A 16,325-nucleotide genomic window follows, 5' to 3' on the forward strand; every position below is an offset into this window, starting at 1 on the left:
AGTTGGACTGTGAAGAAGGCTGAGCGCTGAAGAATTGATGCTTTTGAACTGTGGTGTTGGAGAAGACTCTTGAGAGTCCCTTGGACTGCAAGGAGATCCAACCAGTCCATTCTGAAGGAGATCAGCCCTGGAATTTCTTTGGCGAGAATGATATTAAAGCTGAAACTCCAGTACTTTGGCCACCTCATGCGAAGAGCTGACTCATTGGAAAAGACTGTGATGCTGGGAGGGATTGGGGGCGGGAGGAGAAGGGGACGACAGAGGATGAGATGGCTGGATGGGCATCACTGTCTCAATGGACGTGAGTCTGAGTGAACTCCAGGAGTTGGTGATGGACAGGGAGGCCTGGCGTGCTGCAAGTCATGGGGTCGCAAAGAGTCGGACACGACTGAGTGACTGAACTGAACTGAACTGAACTGAATCCTCTTCAGATTTGATGACACAGTCAATGAGATTTAGTTAAAAAAAATTGCCTCACACAATAAGCTAAATATCTCTTCACTTGTGTTTATATCTATTCTATTTTATATATGTATGTATGTATGAAATCACTGAGCTTTCAGGTAATGAATGTCTACTATATTTGCCCATGAAGCTTAGTTGAATACCGTGTTCTTTCTGGCTGTAGCCCTCATATCTCTTACACTTGAAGTGAATTGATAAATCCTTTTTTATCCCTAAGTTTTATCATATTACTCTAAGGAAATTATACTTATTGACTTTCTCAGTAGATGATGAGTAAGTAGATGAACAAGTCATCTTGAACAAGTAGATGATTTGTTCATCTACTTATTTACTTCTTAAATAATTGAGAAATGGCAGCATTTAGCATTTTAATTTTATGTTTACTTCCCTGAATTTTGTCATTTTTAAAGTAAACTTAATTTTTTTAGTATAATCTGTTCATAAACCTTTCACTTTTCCCCCCATTATCTCCTAACCAGATTAGCCAATCTGTAAAACCATTTATTGGTTATCCAGTAGATTTTCTTGCTCAATAGCATTTTATCTTTTTTTCATCTAGATAAATTTCATTTTCCTTTTACCACTCATGTGAAGTGAAAGTCACTCAGTTGTGTCTGACTCTTTGCAACCCCATGGACTATAGAGTCCATGGAATTCTCTAGGCCAGAATACTGGAGTGGGTAGCCTTTCCCTTCTCCAGAGGATCTTCCCAACCCAGGGATCGAACCCAGGTCTCCCACATTGCAAGTGAATTCTTTACCAGCTGAGCCACAAGGAAATCTCAAGAACACTGAAATGGGTAGCCTGTCCCTTCTCCAGCGGATCTTCCCTACCCAGGAATCCAACCAGGGTCTCCTGCATTGCAGGCGGATTCTTTACCAACTGAGCTATCTTAATATATGTATATATTATATAATATATGAACTATATATATTATATATATATAATATGAGCTACCTTAATATATGTAATATATGTATCTTAATATATACCTCTATGAAACTCCTCTTCTTAAAAAGTCAGATAGTAATCAGATTTTGGTTTTGTTTTTTGCTTAACTGTATTCCTATCTTTACCTAATTTTCTTAAATATATTTAGACTGAATATTATCACCTTGTATTTGGGATTTAAAGCCTTCCATGTTAATGAGTTGTTCCTATCATCTGCCTTTTCATATTTTGCTTTTTTCTTTCAGAAATGTTTTTGTTATAGAACTCTGCTACTTCATAGCATTTGGATGGTTTGAAAGTATTAGCTGTGTTTTCTATATTACTGTAGTTGTTAGGTATGTTCTTTTTCTAAAGTACTGGAACTTATCTGGCAGGAAATACAGATTTAGTAGAGAATAACTGATACAACTGCCTATCCAGTTCCTACTTTTTGTGTGTTTCTAATGTATAGTCAATTTGGTTTGGATTTTTTTATATCTAGCAAACTAAGGTTTACATACACATCTTTTCTATTGTAAAAGGAACCCTTACCAATAACCATACATTTTAATTGTTACCTGTAGGTTCTGACAATTATATACAACAAATGCAGTTTCCTTAGTGTTTCTGTTTATTTCGTTAAGAAAATACTTAAATGATGATGGATAATTCATATATTCTATTAATGAGTAAGGCAAAAAATCCTTTTCTTTTAACACTATAGCATATAGATGAAACGAACATGTCTAAAGTACTGGCAGTTGTACCTGAAACCTCAGACGAACTCATTGATATTTCTGCCGGACTTTGGTCTTGATGCAAAGACTACATGTGATTCCTAGTCCTGGTATTGCTAATTATTCATTTATTTTAAAGGATATCACAAATTATTTTAGGAAAAACATTCATACCTAACATCTATTTAGAGTAGAAGAAGATAGGGTATTAATATTTTACTGTTGGAACCCTGTTAACCTAAAAAAAATTAAGCCCCCCCCCAAAAAAAAATTAAGCCAGTCTGAGCTGCTTTAGCAGCCTTCCAAGGCAACAGCCAGCATCCAGGGATATTGAAGACATTTTTGAGGTCACGGAAACATGTGACATGGTGTAGTGAAAAGCATTGAAATTAGAAATAAATAAACCACTTTTCCTGAGCCCACTTCCATAACTTACATGTCTGAAGTACTGACCAAGTGACCCCAAGCATGTCAGTTAACTGTAATCTTAACCTAATAACACAGGGTTGTCATGAGGATTAGATAGGAAGGACACTTAAATGACCCTTGGTTTCTTCATGTATAAGAGGAAGAGATTAGTTTGGATGAACAGTAATATTCCTTCAGGTCTGAAATTCCAGATTTTAAAAATAATACAAATTATGCTTAGAAAAGTATAAATGTTCATATGTAGTGAGTTTATAGAGTCAAATAATTTTATCAGGAAGTTGTGACCAAAGGCATGACATTTGTAGATTCTTTACAGCATGATGAAAGATGATTAGCTATCACATTCTCTCCTGTCTATGGGATTTAGTTCCAAAGTTGTCACTTCTGCTTATTAATCCTGTTGTTCTTCCATAGTTACATGTTTTAATGGAGACTGATCAGTAAAATTTTGCTGCGTGTTGAGTTATCTTTGATGTTTATTCAAATACATTCAAATTCATTATATGTTTCTAAGCAGTTTGTTTGAGCACTCATGTTTCAAGTTTTGCATTTGAGATTTTTGATGAACTCTAAAAAGCATTGCATGAATTACTTTTTATTAGCTTTCTTTTTATCAGATTTTATTGTGACTGTTGAAGGTGGTTGATTACTTAAATGTACAGATCAGATTGGAACTGAAAAGTGAAAGGTGATGAAAAGAAATTAAGTTGAAATACCCAAACCTAATATTGAAATAAAAGTTACTTAGAACTGAACCATTAGATTTTAAATTATTTGAAGATTGTAATCTATTAATGGGGTTTATAGACTCTTGGCTTCTTTTAGTAGTGCTGTTCTTGAGGAAATAAACATTTGTATTCTGAACAAAAGAAAATAAATACTTGCAAGCTTATTTTTCTTCCAATACCATAAAACTGAAATGAAGGATGTAAAATTATAAATAAAAGCTTCACTTGTACCTCCATCCCCATCATTATCCTTCCTAAGCCCAGAGGAAAATGCTGTGAACAGATTTGGTGTGTTACCACCAACCCTTACAGAAATTATTTGTTTTTATGCAAATATATGTGTTGCTACTCCCCTCATTCATTCTCAGTAACTTAATTTCTTTTCAGATAGTATATCTTGCCTAGTTTTCAGTATCAGTACACACTCATCTACCTTTTATTACCCTTGTAAGCAGGATTGTTTCTTTTTCATGATTGTATAGTGTCCTGTTGTATGCCTGCTGTAATTTATTTAAACAGTCTTCTGTTTTTGAACATTTAGGTTTTTTGCATTTAACACATTACCATGAAGATTCCTATATATATTTCTTGGCATGGCTTTGCATAAGATAAATCATAGCAGTGCAATTTCCAACCCAAAGGATACATTTATTTGACTTGACTTTTCTTGATTTTGAGTTAGGTTAAACATTTTCTCATGTTTATTGTCAGATTTTGTGTTTTGTTGAACTACCTAGTCATATCCTTATACATTTTCCTATAGACTGACTCCTTTTTCTTCCATTGGTTTATTCATATTACTAGAATTCTATGTGTTATGATATTAGTTTTTTGTCACTGTATTAACAGATATTTTCCTAATTTATCCTTTGATTTTTATTTTCTTTCTGTTTGCTTACTGTTTTGCTATTCACTGGTCTTTAATTTCCACATACTTAACAGTTCTTATGGACTTTGTGTTTTACATTTAGACCTTTACTGTAAAATCATAAAAGTGTTATTTTATTCTAGTACTTCTGTAATTTCATTTTGTGTAGTTAAATTAGTGATACATTTGGAATTAATTTGGTGGAAAGAGAGAAACAGAGATCTACCTTTAGCCAGCAAGTTGCTTGAAACATCGTTTATTTGGAAATGCATGTTTTTGCCCAATAATTTGAAATGTCTTGATTTTATAAATACCTGTGTTTGGATATATAGGATTTTATAAAATCCTGTTGTATTTTGGTCAGTTTCTGGAATCAGTGTGCTTTCTATTGATATGTCTGTATCTAACTTCCACTAGCACCAGACTGTTTCACGCCTGCAACTTTATAAATTGTATTAATGTCAGCGAGGGTAGTTCTTATTCTCCTTTCATAGTTTATATTATCACTTATTTTCGTATAAATCTTATAATTTTGTCAAATCACTTTTTCCCCTCCTCAAAACAAATTAACAAATACCATCTTGGAATCACATTAAGAGTTCATGTATAAAAATAGGATGGAAGAATAAAATCTTTATTATAATGAATTTTTATATCCAAGAATAAGAGATGGATTTCCATTTTCAAATTTTCTATTATTCTTCTCAATAGAGTGTTACAGCTTTTATCATACAAATTCTGCATGTTATTTATTAAATGTAATATATAAACATTTATCTTTTTATTACCTTTGTAAGCAGGTTTGTTTTCCTTCCATTTTTCAAATTGATTACTGTGTTTTAAAGTAAAGTTAACTGGATTTTGTATTTGGATTTTCCAGATACGGTTATCTGCAAGTAATTTCTACTCTTCCTCTCTAATATTTGATGCTTCTTTTTTTAAATAATTTCTTAAAATATGACCCACTTTACCACTAGTTTTGCAAATTTATTTGCATAATTTATATGTTATTAATTTTTCTGAATCTGTGGTTATGTCCCTTTTTCATTTGTAACTCAAGGAATTGAAGTTTAAATGGCCCTACTCACTACAGTAAATAGTAAAGTTACTCTTTTCCTCAATATTATGATTTTTGAAGTTAGAAAATGCTTCCGTGCAGTTAATTTGTATGTTTTATTCTGCTTTTTTTTTTAACTTCTTTAATAAAAAAGTCTATTTTACTGTGAAGGTTGTTAGCTTTCTTGTTAGCTAACCTCACTTGTTAGCTTTCTTCTAAATTATATACTTTGAGTTTTTTGATATAGCCTCATGGAATACAGTTTTCTAGAATCTTTATATTCCCTTTTGGAATTTCTTCAAGAGATCTAACATTTTTGTCTAAATTCTTAAGGAATCTTAGTCACAGTTACATTGCTTGCCTTTAATAAATAATAGTCTAGCCTGATATGCATTTTAAATAGCCAGAGTAATTCCATTTTCAGAGCACATTATATTGAGAATATTAAGTCTATCTTGTTTATGTAGTTAACTTTATATTTTGTGAGACAAAGAACTGTTAATCACATCATGTACAGACAATGTTTCAGCAGTCTTAAAAGAGAAAGTCTAGTCTGTGGGCTGGTTCTGGGGTTTCCTGTCTTTCCAGAAATAATTTGCTTCCTAATTTTGAATGAACTGTGAGATTGGCAAAGAAAAGCATGTTTGTAAGGCAGATATGAGAATCATAGGCAAGAGGCAAAGTGGGAGCTAATAGTAGTTTATGTGATGCGTATGTTTAAATATGTATTAGTGTTTATATGTGGTTTTGTACAGATATGATCAAATACTAATCTGTTTTCCAAGACAGAATGAATGTGATTGTTTAAAACTAACTTCAGTAGGTTTCACTTCAGTTCAGTCGCTCAGTCGTGTCCAGCTCTTTGTGACCCCATGAACCGCAGCACGCCAGGCCTCCCTGTCCATCACCAACTCCTGGAGTTCACTCAGACTCATGTCCATTGAGTCGGTGATGCCATCCAACCATCTCATCCTCTGTTGTCCCCTTCTCCTCCTGCCCCCAGTCCCTCCCAGCATCAGGGTCTTTTCACTTAAACTTTGTAAAATAACAATATCTTCTAAAACTAGCATTAAATGCCAGTATAGCGGCTGTTGAGTAATCTTGAATAAAGTAGTACAAAAAGGTGCTTTTTAAGAAGGAGCAGCAATGATTTTGTGAATATTCAACTTTCTAACAATATGTTTACTGTGTAAATGTGTTAATGAATTTGCCCCCTTGAGAAGGGTTTTTAGAGGATCAGTAAATCATTATTTGCATTAGAAGAGGATATTATCAACTTTCTCATTCTCTCACCTTTCTTTTTTAGGTCATGGAAAACGGAAGATTTGCAAAATACAAATATTTTACCCATGTCATGATCAATAAGACAGACATGTTAATGATTACCAGAAGGTAACCTCCTTTCTCTAGTATAATTTGATAACAGGTTAACTGACAATCACTCATGAAGTGAAGCAGTTGTTATTCACATCTTATTCCACATATTTAACACTGATTCATAGTAACTATGGGGCTTCCCTGGTGGCTCAGACAGTTAAAAAATCTGCCTGTAATGCGGGAGACCTGGTTTGGATCCCTGGATCAGGAAAATCACCTGGAGAAGGGAATGGCAACCCACTCCATTACTCTTGCCTGGAAAATCTCATGGACAGAAGAGCCTGGTGAGCTACAGTCCATAGAGTCTCAGAGAGTCAGACGCAACTAACAGCTCACTTCATAGTAACTGTGATTCTCTTGCTCTGCAAGCCTCGTGCCTAAAACTGTACATGCATACAAATAAATGCATAACCATGCACAAGCATAACTTTAAGTACTTTTATTTGTTTCAACCAATTAAGTGAATACAGAAATTCCCCATAAAACTGTACTCTAAAGGGTGGGCAATACCATTCCTTTCACCTCTCTGAAAAAGTGTACAATTTCAGGTTACCCCAGAAGTCAGTAATCTTCTGGTGGTATCTGACCATTAGAATATATAGAGAAACTCAATCACATAGATAGGTGTACCATTGGAGACAGATTAGTTTTTACAGCCAGATCCTCACTTTGGCCTGTAGGTAGTAGAGGGAAACATAAAAATATACAGTGGCATAGCCTCGGAACAGCAAGTGTTCACAGGAGTTATTGTTGATATTATGAAACCTGGGGAAAGAATAAGCAAGTGCAGTTTTAAGATGGATTTCTGGATGGTAGGGAGTAGAAATGTAGCTGAGGAGGAGAAATACAACTAAATAGGAGTGGCCGACTGATTGATGCAGGTTTGTTCACTGCCAAAAGGGTGAATTTATATAAGCATCTTGTTGGTTCAAGTTGATTATTGAACTTAGCAGTCATTTTTACTGTTTTTAATCCTAATAATTTCTGAGCCCCAAATTTATAACACTATCTTAATTTTCTTGTTTAAAGAGTAACATAAAGTAGAAAACTCACAGTATTTAGAAGGTGTAGATGCGAGAGGCAGTATTCTTTCCATCTCAGCTACTAGTCCCTCTTTTCCTAGAGGCGACTTGCTTTTGTTTGTTTTGTGTCCTTGAAATACTCTACGCCTGTGCAAGCAAAAGTCTGCCTCTAAAAGCGTATGTCTGCCTGAATAGGCATGTTGTGGCTGTTGTTCAGTTGCTAAGCCATGTTTGATTCCTTGTGACCCCATGGACTGCAGCACTCCAGGCTCCTCTGTCCTTCACTATCTCCTGGAGTTTGGCCAAATTCATGTCCATTGAGTTGGTGATGCTATCTAACCATCTTATCCCCTGCCACCACCTTTTCCTTTTGCCCTCCATCTTTCCCAGCATCAGAATCTTTTCCAGTGAGTCAGCTCTTTGCATCAGCCAAAAGTTTGGAGCTTTAGTTTCAGCATCAATCCTTCTAGTGAATGTTTAGGGTTGATTTCCATTAGGATTCACTGGTTTGATTTCCTTGCTATCCAAGTGACTCTCAAAAGTCTTCTCCAGCACCACAATCTGAAAGCATCAAGTTTTCGGCACTCAGCCTTTTTTATGGTCCAACACTCAAATCCATCCATGACCATAGCTTTGACTATATTGACTTTTGTTGGCACAGTGATGTCTCTGCTTTTTAATATGCTATCTAGGTTTGTCATAGCTTTCATTCCAAGGAGGAAGCATCTTTTAATTTCTGCAGTCACCATCTGCAGTGATTCTGGAGCCCCCAGAAATAAAATCTGCCACTGCTTCCACTATTTCCCCTTCTATTTGCCATGAAGTGATGGGACCGTATGCCCTTATCTTAGTTTTTTGTATAGGCATACAAATACATATTTTAATGTAAATGGGAATCCATTATTAAACACCATTCTGTACCTTAATTCTTTACTTAAGGCCTATGTCTTAAAGAGTATTCCATGATTAAGAGATCTTTCTTAATTTGTAAATGACTGCCTAGTATTCATTTAGAAATATGTACTATAATGTACACCTAAGTTGTTTCTGAACTTTTATATTTAAAGACCAGTGCTTCAGTCGTTTTTGTTCACAGCAGCATTCAGTCATGTTTTATTAACCCTTCTCCCCATTGACTAAGGGAAGGGTGACTCATCAGAGTTAAACAAGAATCATTTGCTAAGTTTATTATTTCCACATCTTGCAACATTTTAGAAATAACTTTCTTCTCAACATAGTGGACCTCTTTAAGTGTGGTCATATAAACCTTGACAGTAACTGTAATGAGTTAGTTGATTGAAAAATGATATTTATACTTAGGGTGTACTTTCCAAGTTTTGCACTTGAAGATAAAGGAGCTTTGAATCAGGAGAGGAGATACTAAGTATCTGCAATAAAATTAGCTTAGCTTTGGTTTTTCACATGGTTGTAGATATTCTGGAGGACCAGTGGGTCTAGTCCAACAGTCTCTATAATCCGATTGGTGAAAGAAGGGATCAGAGACAGAAGATGGAGATGAAAGAAATAAATCTTGATTAGCTGTCTTTTTTTTTCCATTCTAGCCATGTATCAGCTGTTTCTTTAATTCAGTCCCTTAACTTAAAGTATATGCCACTTAAAGAAACCTCTGATTGTACTTACAGTTGATGTTTCAGCCAGGAAGACGACTTGAGGAAGAAAGGCCTTTGAAGGAAGAATTAAATAGAATTATTATAAACAGAATTATTTGTATCTCTTGATTTCTTTCCTCAAAATAATTGGGGGAGAACAAGAATTACTTTTAAAAATCTCTTTCTGATAAAGTTTGGTAAATATATTTTATGGAGCCTTAGCAACAACAGCATTTTTTTCTAAAGCACTAATTCCATGGAAGTTCTCCAAAATATTGCTTGGTAACTGTTTCTCTTAACTTTGTCCTGTTTCTTAAAAAATTTCTAATATATTTCACTTTATAAGTACTTTAGTTTTTCTAATATAAGTATGTCATGCTGTACATTTCCTACTAAACATTGCTACAGATTTCATGTTTTCATTCTCATTTAGTTCAGTTATTTTCCAATTTCCTTTGAGATTCTTTGACCCATGTATTTTTTTTTTTAGAAGTATTCTTCTAATGTTAAGTGAACATTTGGAAGTATCCTTTTCTGTTACTTGTTTTCTGGTTTAATTTGATTAAACATACTGAGAACATATTTTGTTTTATTTCAGTTCCCTTAAATTCATTATAGTCTTTTATGACCTCGAATGTGGTGTCTCTTAGTGAATGTTCTACATGCCCTTGCAAAAAAGGTGTGTACTGCTTTATTATATTATTGGATGTAAATCCTTCAGTTTTTAAAGTGGATTCTTTTTTCTCTTTTTGAGTGGTGTGTTGTTTGTAACAAAAGGAACATTTGGACAGCTTACTTGTGAGTGGCAATATAGTTTTGATGAGTTTACCAAAGAGCCATTCATTGTTCATGAGAGAAGACTACGCATCGAAGCAAAGGTATGTTGAATAGAATTTTTTTAACACTTGGTGCTGAAAACAACACATTAAAATAGTCTTGACCTCTGTAATGTTTTCTACCTCTTTTATAGATGTTGCTTCATCTTCTTATGGTTTTTCTTTGCACTGCTGTCTTACTCAGGCTTAAAGAAAAGAAACTTAGGCCAAGAAGAAATGCACTTTTGTTCTGTCACATTGACAACATTTGTGGGTCCTCATTTCATACTCAGTAACAGAACTGTACCTTCCTCGTTGCTATCTAAGGCACTAAAGTGAGATATTTGTATACCTTAGAATCCATGGCAGTTGCCTACAGAATGTTTTTCCCTGAAATGCTCAGTTTTCACTCTAACAGCCTGTTATCAATAATTCTTTTATCTTTTTATAGATATTATCTTCCTAATTCAATTGTAATCTTCTTGAATGCAGAGACCATTTCTCTGATCTTTAGCAGCTAGTGCAGTACCTGGTACTTAGATGTTGATATAAAATACAGAAAATTGCTAGTCATTTGGTAAATCATAAGGAGTCTCAATATCCATTGTAAGTTGGCCAGGGAATGGTCATGGGATCAGTATGGTGCTGCCAGGAAGGAAGGGTCAGCTCTATATGAAGTTTTGGCAGTAAGAGATGGTGAGAAGTAGTTACCCAGAGGTGATTCAAGGAATTGTTACTGGAAGAAGGGGCATTGGACACAGTCAGAAACAAGATTTCTTCTAGGCTAGCCTACAGAACAGAACTGTGCCTAGGTCCTATGCTTAACTGCTGCTGCTGCTAAGTCACTTCAGTCGTGTCCGACTCTGTGGGACCCCAGAGATGGAAGCCCACCCGTCCCTGGGGTTCTCAAAGCAAGAACACTGGAGTGGGTTGCCATTTGCTTCTGCAATGCATGAAAGTGAAAGTGAAGTCACTCAGTCGTGTCCGACTCTTAGCGACCCCATGGGCTGCAGCCTACCAGGCTCCTCTGTCCATGTGATTTTCTAGGCAGGAGTACTGGAGTGGGGTGCCATTGCCTTCTCCGATGCTTAACTAGTGAAGACCTTTAGTTCAATCTTACCATTAATTTCAAAGACATGGGGCAGCTCTTAAGTAGACTGCATGTTAGTTTTTGAGCATCTTAGTCCAATTTACCCACTGAGAATTTCTCTGATTCACTCAGAAAATGAAAGACCCTGTGGCCACTTATGAAATAATGAGTAGCCCCAGGTCAGTAGGTGCCCAATATGATACTGGAGATCAGTGGCGAACTAATTCCAGAAAGAATGAAGAGATGGAGCTAAAGCAAAAACAACACCCAGTTTGGATGTGACTGGCGATGGAAGTAAAGTCTGATGCTGTAAAGAGCAATATTGCATAGGAACCTGGAATGTTAGGTCCATGAATCAAAGCAAATTGGAAGTGGTCAAACATGAGATGGCAAGAGTGAACATCGACATTTTAGCAATCAGAGAAATGAAATGGACTGGAATGGGTGAATTTAACTCAGATGACCATTATATCTACTACTGTGGGCAAGAATCCCTTAGAAGAAATGGAATAGTCCTCAGAGTCAACAGAAGAGTTTGAAATGCAGTACTTGGATGCAATCTCAAAAATGACAGAATGATCTCTCTTTGTTTCCAAGACAAACCAATCAGTATCACAGTAATCCAAGTCTTTTCCCCAACCAGTAATGCTGAAAAAGCTGAACAGTTCTATGAAGACCTACAAGATCATCTAGAACTAACATCCAAAAAAAGATGTCCTTTTCATTATAGGGGACTGGAATGCAAAAGTAGGAAGTCAAGAAATACCTGCAGTAATGGGCAAATTTGGCCTTGGAGTACAGAATGAAGCAGGGCAAAAGCTAAAAGAGTATTGCCAAGAAAACACACTGGTCATAGCAAACACCCTCTTCCAACAACACAAGAGAAGACTCTACACATGGACATCACCAGATAGTCAGTAATGAAATCAGATTGATTATATTCTTTGCAGCCAAAGATGGAGAAGCTCTGTATAGTCAGCAAAAACAAGACCGGGAGTTGACGGTGGCTCAGATCATGAACTCCTTACTGCCAAATTCAGACTTAAATTGAAGAAAGTAGGCAAAATTGCTAAACCATTCAGGTATGACCTAAATCAAATCCCTTGTACAGTGGAAGTGACAAGTAGATTCAAGGGGTTAGACCTGATGGACAGAGTGCCTGAAGAACTATGGACAGAGGTTTATGACATTGTACAGGAGGCAGTGATCAAGACCATCCCCAAGAAAAAGAAATGCAAAAAGGCAAAATGGTTGTCTGAGGAGGTCTTACATACAGCTACTAAAAGAAGAGAAGCTAAAGGCAAAGGAAAAAAGGAAAGATATTCCCATTTGAATGCAGAGTTCCAAAGAATAGCAAGAAGAGATAAGAAAGCCTTCCTCAGTGATCAGTGCAAAGAAATAGAGGAAAACAATAGAATGGGAAAGACTAGAGATAAGAAAATTAGAGATACCAAGGGAACTTTGCATGCAAAGATGGGTTCAATAAAGGACAGAAATGGTATGGACCTAACAGAAGCGGAAGATACTAAGAAGAGGTGGCAAGAATACACAGAAGAACTATACAAAAAAGATATTCATAACCCAGATAATCACGATGTTGTGATCACTCACCTAGAGCCAGACATCCTGGAGTGTGAAGTCAAGTGGGCCTTAGAAAGCAGCACTATGAAGAAAGCTAGTGGAGGTGATGGCATTCCAATTGAGCTATTTCAAATTCTGAAAGATGATGCTATGAAAGTGCTGCACTCGATATGCCAGCAATTTGGAAAACTCAGCAGTGGCCACAGGACTGGAAAAGGTCAGTTTTCATTCCAATCCCAAAGGCAATACCAAAGAATGTGCCAACTACCGCATAATTGCATTCATCTCACACACTAGCAAAGTAATACTCAACATTCTCCAAGCTAGGCTTCAACAGTACATGAACCATGAACTTCCAAATGTTCAAGCTGGTTTGAGAAAAGGCAGAGGAACCAGAGATCAAATTTCCAAAATCTGTTGGATTATCAAAACGAGAGTTCCAGAAAAACATCTACTTCTGCTTTATTGACTATGCCAAAGCCTTTGTGTGGATCACAACAAACTGTGGAAAATTCTGAAAGAGATGGGAATACTAGACCACCTGACCTGCTTCCTGAGAAATCTACAGACAGGTCAAGAAGCAACAGGTAGGACTGGACATGGTATAAAGACTGGTTCCTAATCGAGAAAGGAGTAATTAAGGCTGTATATTGTCACCCTGCTTATTTAACTTATATGCAGAATATATCATGAGAAATGCTAGACTGGATGAAGCACAAGCTGGAATCAAGATTGCTGGGAGAAATAGCAATAACTTCAGGTATGCAGATGACCACCCTTATGGCAGAAAGCGAAGAAGAGCTAAAGAGAGTTGATGAAAGTGAAAGAGTGAAAAAGTTGGTTAAAACTCAACATTCAGAAAACTAAGACCATGGCATCTGGTCCCATCACTTTATGGCAAATAGATGGGGAAACAGTGGAAACAGTGACAGAATTTACTTTTTGGGCTCCAAAATCACTGCAGATGGTTATTGCAGCATGAAATTAAAAGACGTTTGCTCATTGGAAGAAAAGTTGTGACCAACCCAGACAGCTTATTAAAAAGCAGAGACATTACTTTGCCAACAAAGATCCGTCTAGTCAAAGCTGTGGTTTTTCCAGTGGTCATGTATGGATGTGAGAGTTAGACTATAAAGAAAGCTGAGCACTGAAGAATTGATGCTTTTGCACTGTGGTGTTGGAGAAGACTCTTGAGAGTCCCTTGGACTGCAAGGAGATCCATCCTGTCCATCCTAAAGGAAATCAGTCCTGAATATTCATTGGAAGGACTGATGTTGAAGCTGAAACTCCAATACTTTGGCCATCTGATTCGAAGAACTGACTCATTTGAAAAGACCCTGATGCTGGGAAAGATTGAAGGCAGAAGGAGAAGGAGATGCAACAGGATGAGATGGTTGGGAGGCATTACCGACTCAATGGACATGAGTTTGAGTAAACTCCAGAGTTGGTGATGGACAGGGAGGCCTGGCATGCTGAAGTCCGTGGGGTTGCAAAGAGTTGGACACGACTGAGCGACTCACCTGAGTGGCTATTAGGCTCTGCTTTAGCCCATATTGCATTTTTCGGCATTTTTGTAATCTACAAGGATAAACTTCTTATCTCCTTGATTTCTTCCTCTTCCACTAATACCAGCAATATTCCTTTTTTTAAAAAAAATAGAAGAATCTGATTTCTTCTGAAGTCTGTATATGCCTGTTTAATTACTTATAGAAATTGTTAGACTAGTAATATACTGCTTCTTCTATGTCCTTACCCATGGTTAATAGAAGTAATCACCACCCCTCTCTCTTCTTAATAATCCCATTCTTTCTATTTGTCCCTCTAATACGTAACATCCACCACCATCCAACAGTTCTTCTCCCACAAGTACTGAACAGAATACTAAAAGAGTGAAAAAAAAATTGGAGGACAGTCACATAGCACCCACTGTGATTTCTTTGATTCTGAAGCTACATTTTTATTGCATTCTTTAAATAAAAAGAAATGCATTGGTTTAAAATGTCAGAAGTTACAGAAACACAAACACACATGCACATACTTATACACCATGTGTATATGTACTCACACACATGTGTACATTATTTTTCAGCTGATTATCATGAGTCCATGGCCAGAAATCAAGAACTATCTGAGAGAGGGAAAATAGTGGCACTGCTTCTAGATGTATCTCCTTCCTATCCTCTGCACCAACCTTTTATGGCTTCACAAAGCAATTGAAATCTCACCTAAAATTTTTTGTTTTAGGTTTAGTGGTAATGGATGGGTTAGAATTTAGTCTTTTTTTTTTGTTTGTATTTGATTCTTCTTGATTTCTCATTCTTTTTTTTTTTTTAATGGCATTTCTTTATTTGTATTTCTGCAACTAGATTTCCATTTTAATGAAGAACTTACTCTGTTTATAGGAACGGGTGAAGTCTGTATTCCATGCCAAAGAGTTTGGAAAAATAGTTAACTTCAGAACCCCGGAGGATGCGAGGGTAAATATAGTCAATCTTTTACTTAAACACGTAGCAGCTGCTCATTCAAAGCCGTGTAAGTTGTATTGATGTCTTTAAGGCAGATAAGTTGTGTTAGTTTTTCAATTTCATGTTGTGTTTTGATGATTTTAATATATGTAACTATGTAATATTTCCCCCAAATTATTTTTTCATTAGATTGAATTCACACACCTACTTGTTTTTGAAATCAAATTGCTCTCTTATTTTAAATCTTAACTGTAATACTTTGCCAAAAAAAAAAAAGCCAACAAACAAAAGAAATTAATTCACTCTAATGCTCATCTACCAGCTCCAGCAGGGAAAGTATAGCGCCACACTGTTTATTTCTCTACTGTGTAGATGTAATGATTTTTTTTTCTTTAATTACTGTAGCCTAGCACAAGGAAGAAGAGCCATGCCTGTAGTCAGAAAATCTGATTTTTAAATACTGGTTCTGTTCCTTCTTGACTGTAGGACCTTGGGGAAGACAGTTAACCTCAGTTTTCTCTGCACCAGGCTCCTCCGTCCATGGGATTTTCTAGGCAAGAGTACTGGAGTGGGTTGCCATTTCCTTCTCCAGGGAATCTTCCCAACCCAGGGATCGAACCCAGGTCTCCCACATTGTAGACAGACGCTTTACCATCTGAGCCACCAGGGAAGGAAAGGTTGGGACACATACTTTAGGGATTATGGCAATTAAAAGTATATGCACTGTCAAGAAAAGGAAGACGAATTGACTATCTACCTCATTGGTCACAACTTAGATGCTGTTCCTGACACTGAATTGTACTCACTGTGTTGTGAAACTTACAAATAAGAACACAGGGCTTCTTTGCTGAATCCCTGGGCCCTAGGCCTCTCTGCGTTGGTCCTGGCTGGTTATGACTATTTACCAGTTCACTTCTCACACCTGGAGGTCAAAGCAGGAACCTCTTTCACCCATACATGTGTGCCTTGTATCATTTAGCAAGTGCTGTGCCATTTTCTTGGAGAAGGCAATGGCACCCCACTCCAGTACTCTTGCCTGGGAAATCCCATGGACGGAGGAGCCTAGTAGGCTACAGTCCATGGGGCCGCTAAGAGTTGGACACAACTAAGTGACTTCACTTTCACTTTTCACTTTCATGCTTTGGAGAAGG

At 36.5% G+C, this 16,325-nt stretch overlaps 1 protein-coding gene across 1 annotated transcript in view; it reads left to right on the forward strand.

Annotated features, from left to right (window-relative positions):
• Positions 1 to 16,325, forward strand: part of LOC104996790 (vacuolar protein sorting-associated protein 13A-like) — a 207,917-nt gene that overhangs the window by 184,760 nt on the left and 6,832 nt on the right. Inside the window, exons 55-57 of the mRNA XM_010851154.1 lie at positions 6,521 to 6,606; positions 9,978 to 10,101; positions 15,112 to 15,186. Coding sequence (XP_010849456.1) covers positions 6,521 to 6,606; positions 9,978 to 10,101; positions 15,112 to 15,186 — 285 coding nt within the window. The remainder of the gene's footprint in view (positions 1 to 6,520; positions 6,607 to 9,977; positions 10,102 to 15,111; positions 15,187 to 16,325) is intronic.

The sequence above is a fragment of the Bison bison genome, unplaced genomic scaffold (genome assembly GCF_000754665.1).
Source record: "Bison bison bison isolate TAMUID 2011002044 unplaced genomic scaffold, Bison_UMD1.0 scf7180017864298, whole genome shotgun sequence".
In the NCBI taxonomy this organism is placed as follows: Eukaryota; Metazoa; Chordata; class Mammalia; order Artiodactyla; family Bovidae; genus Bison; species Bison bison.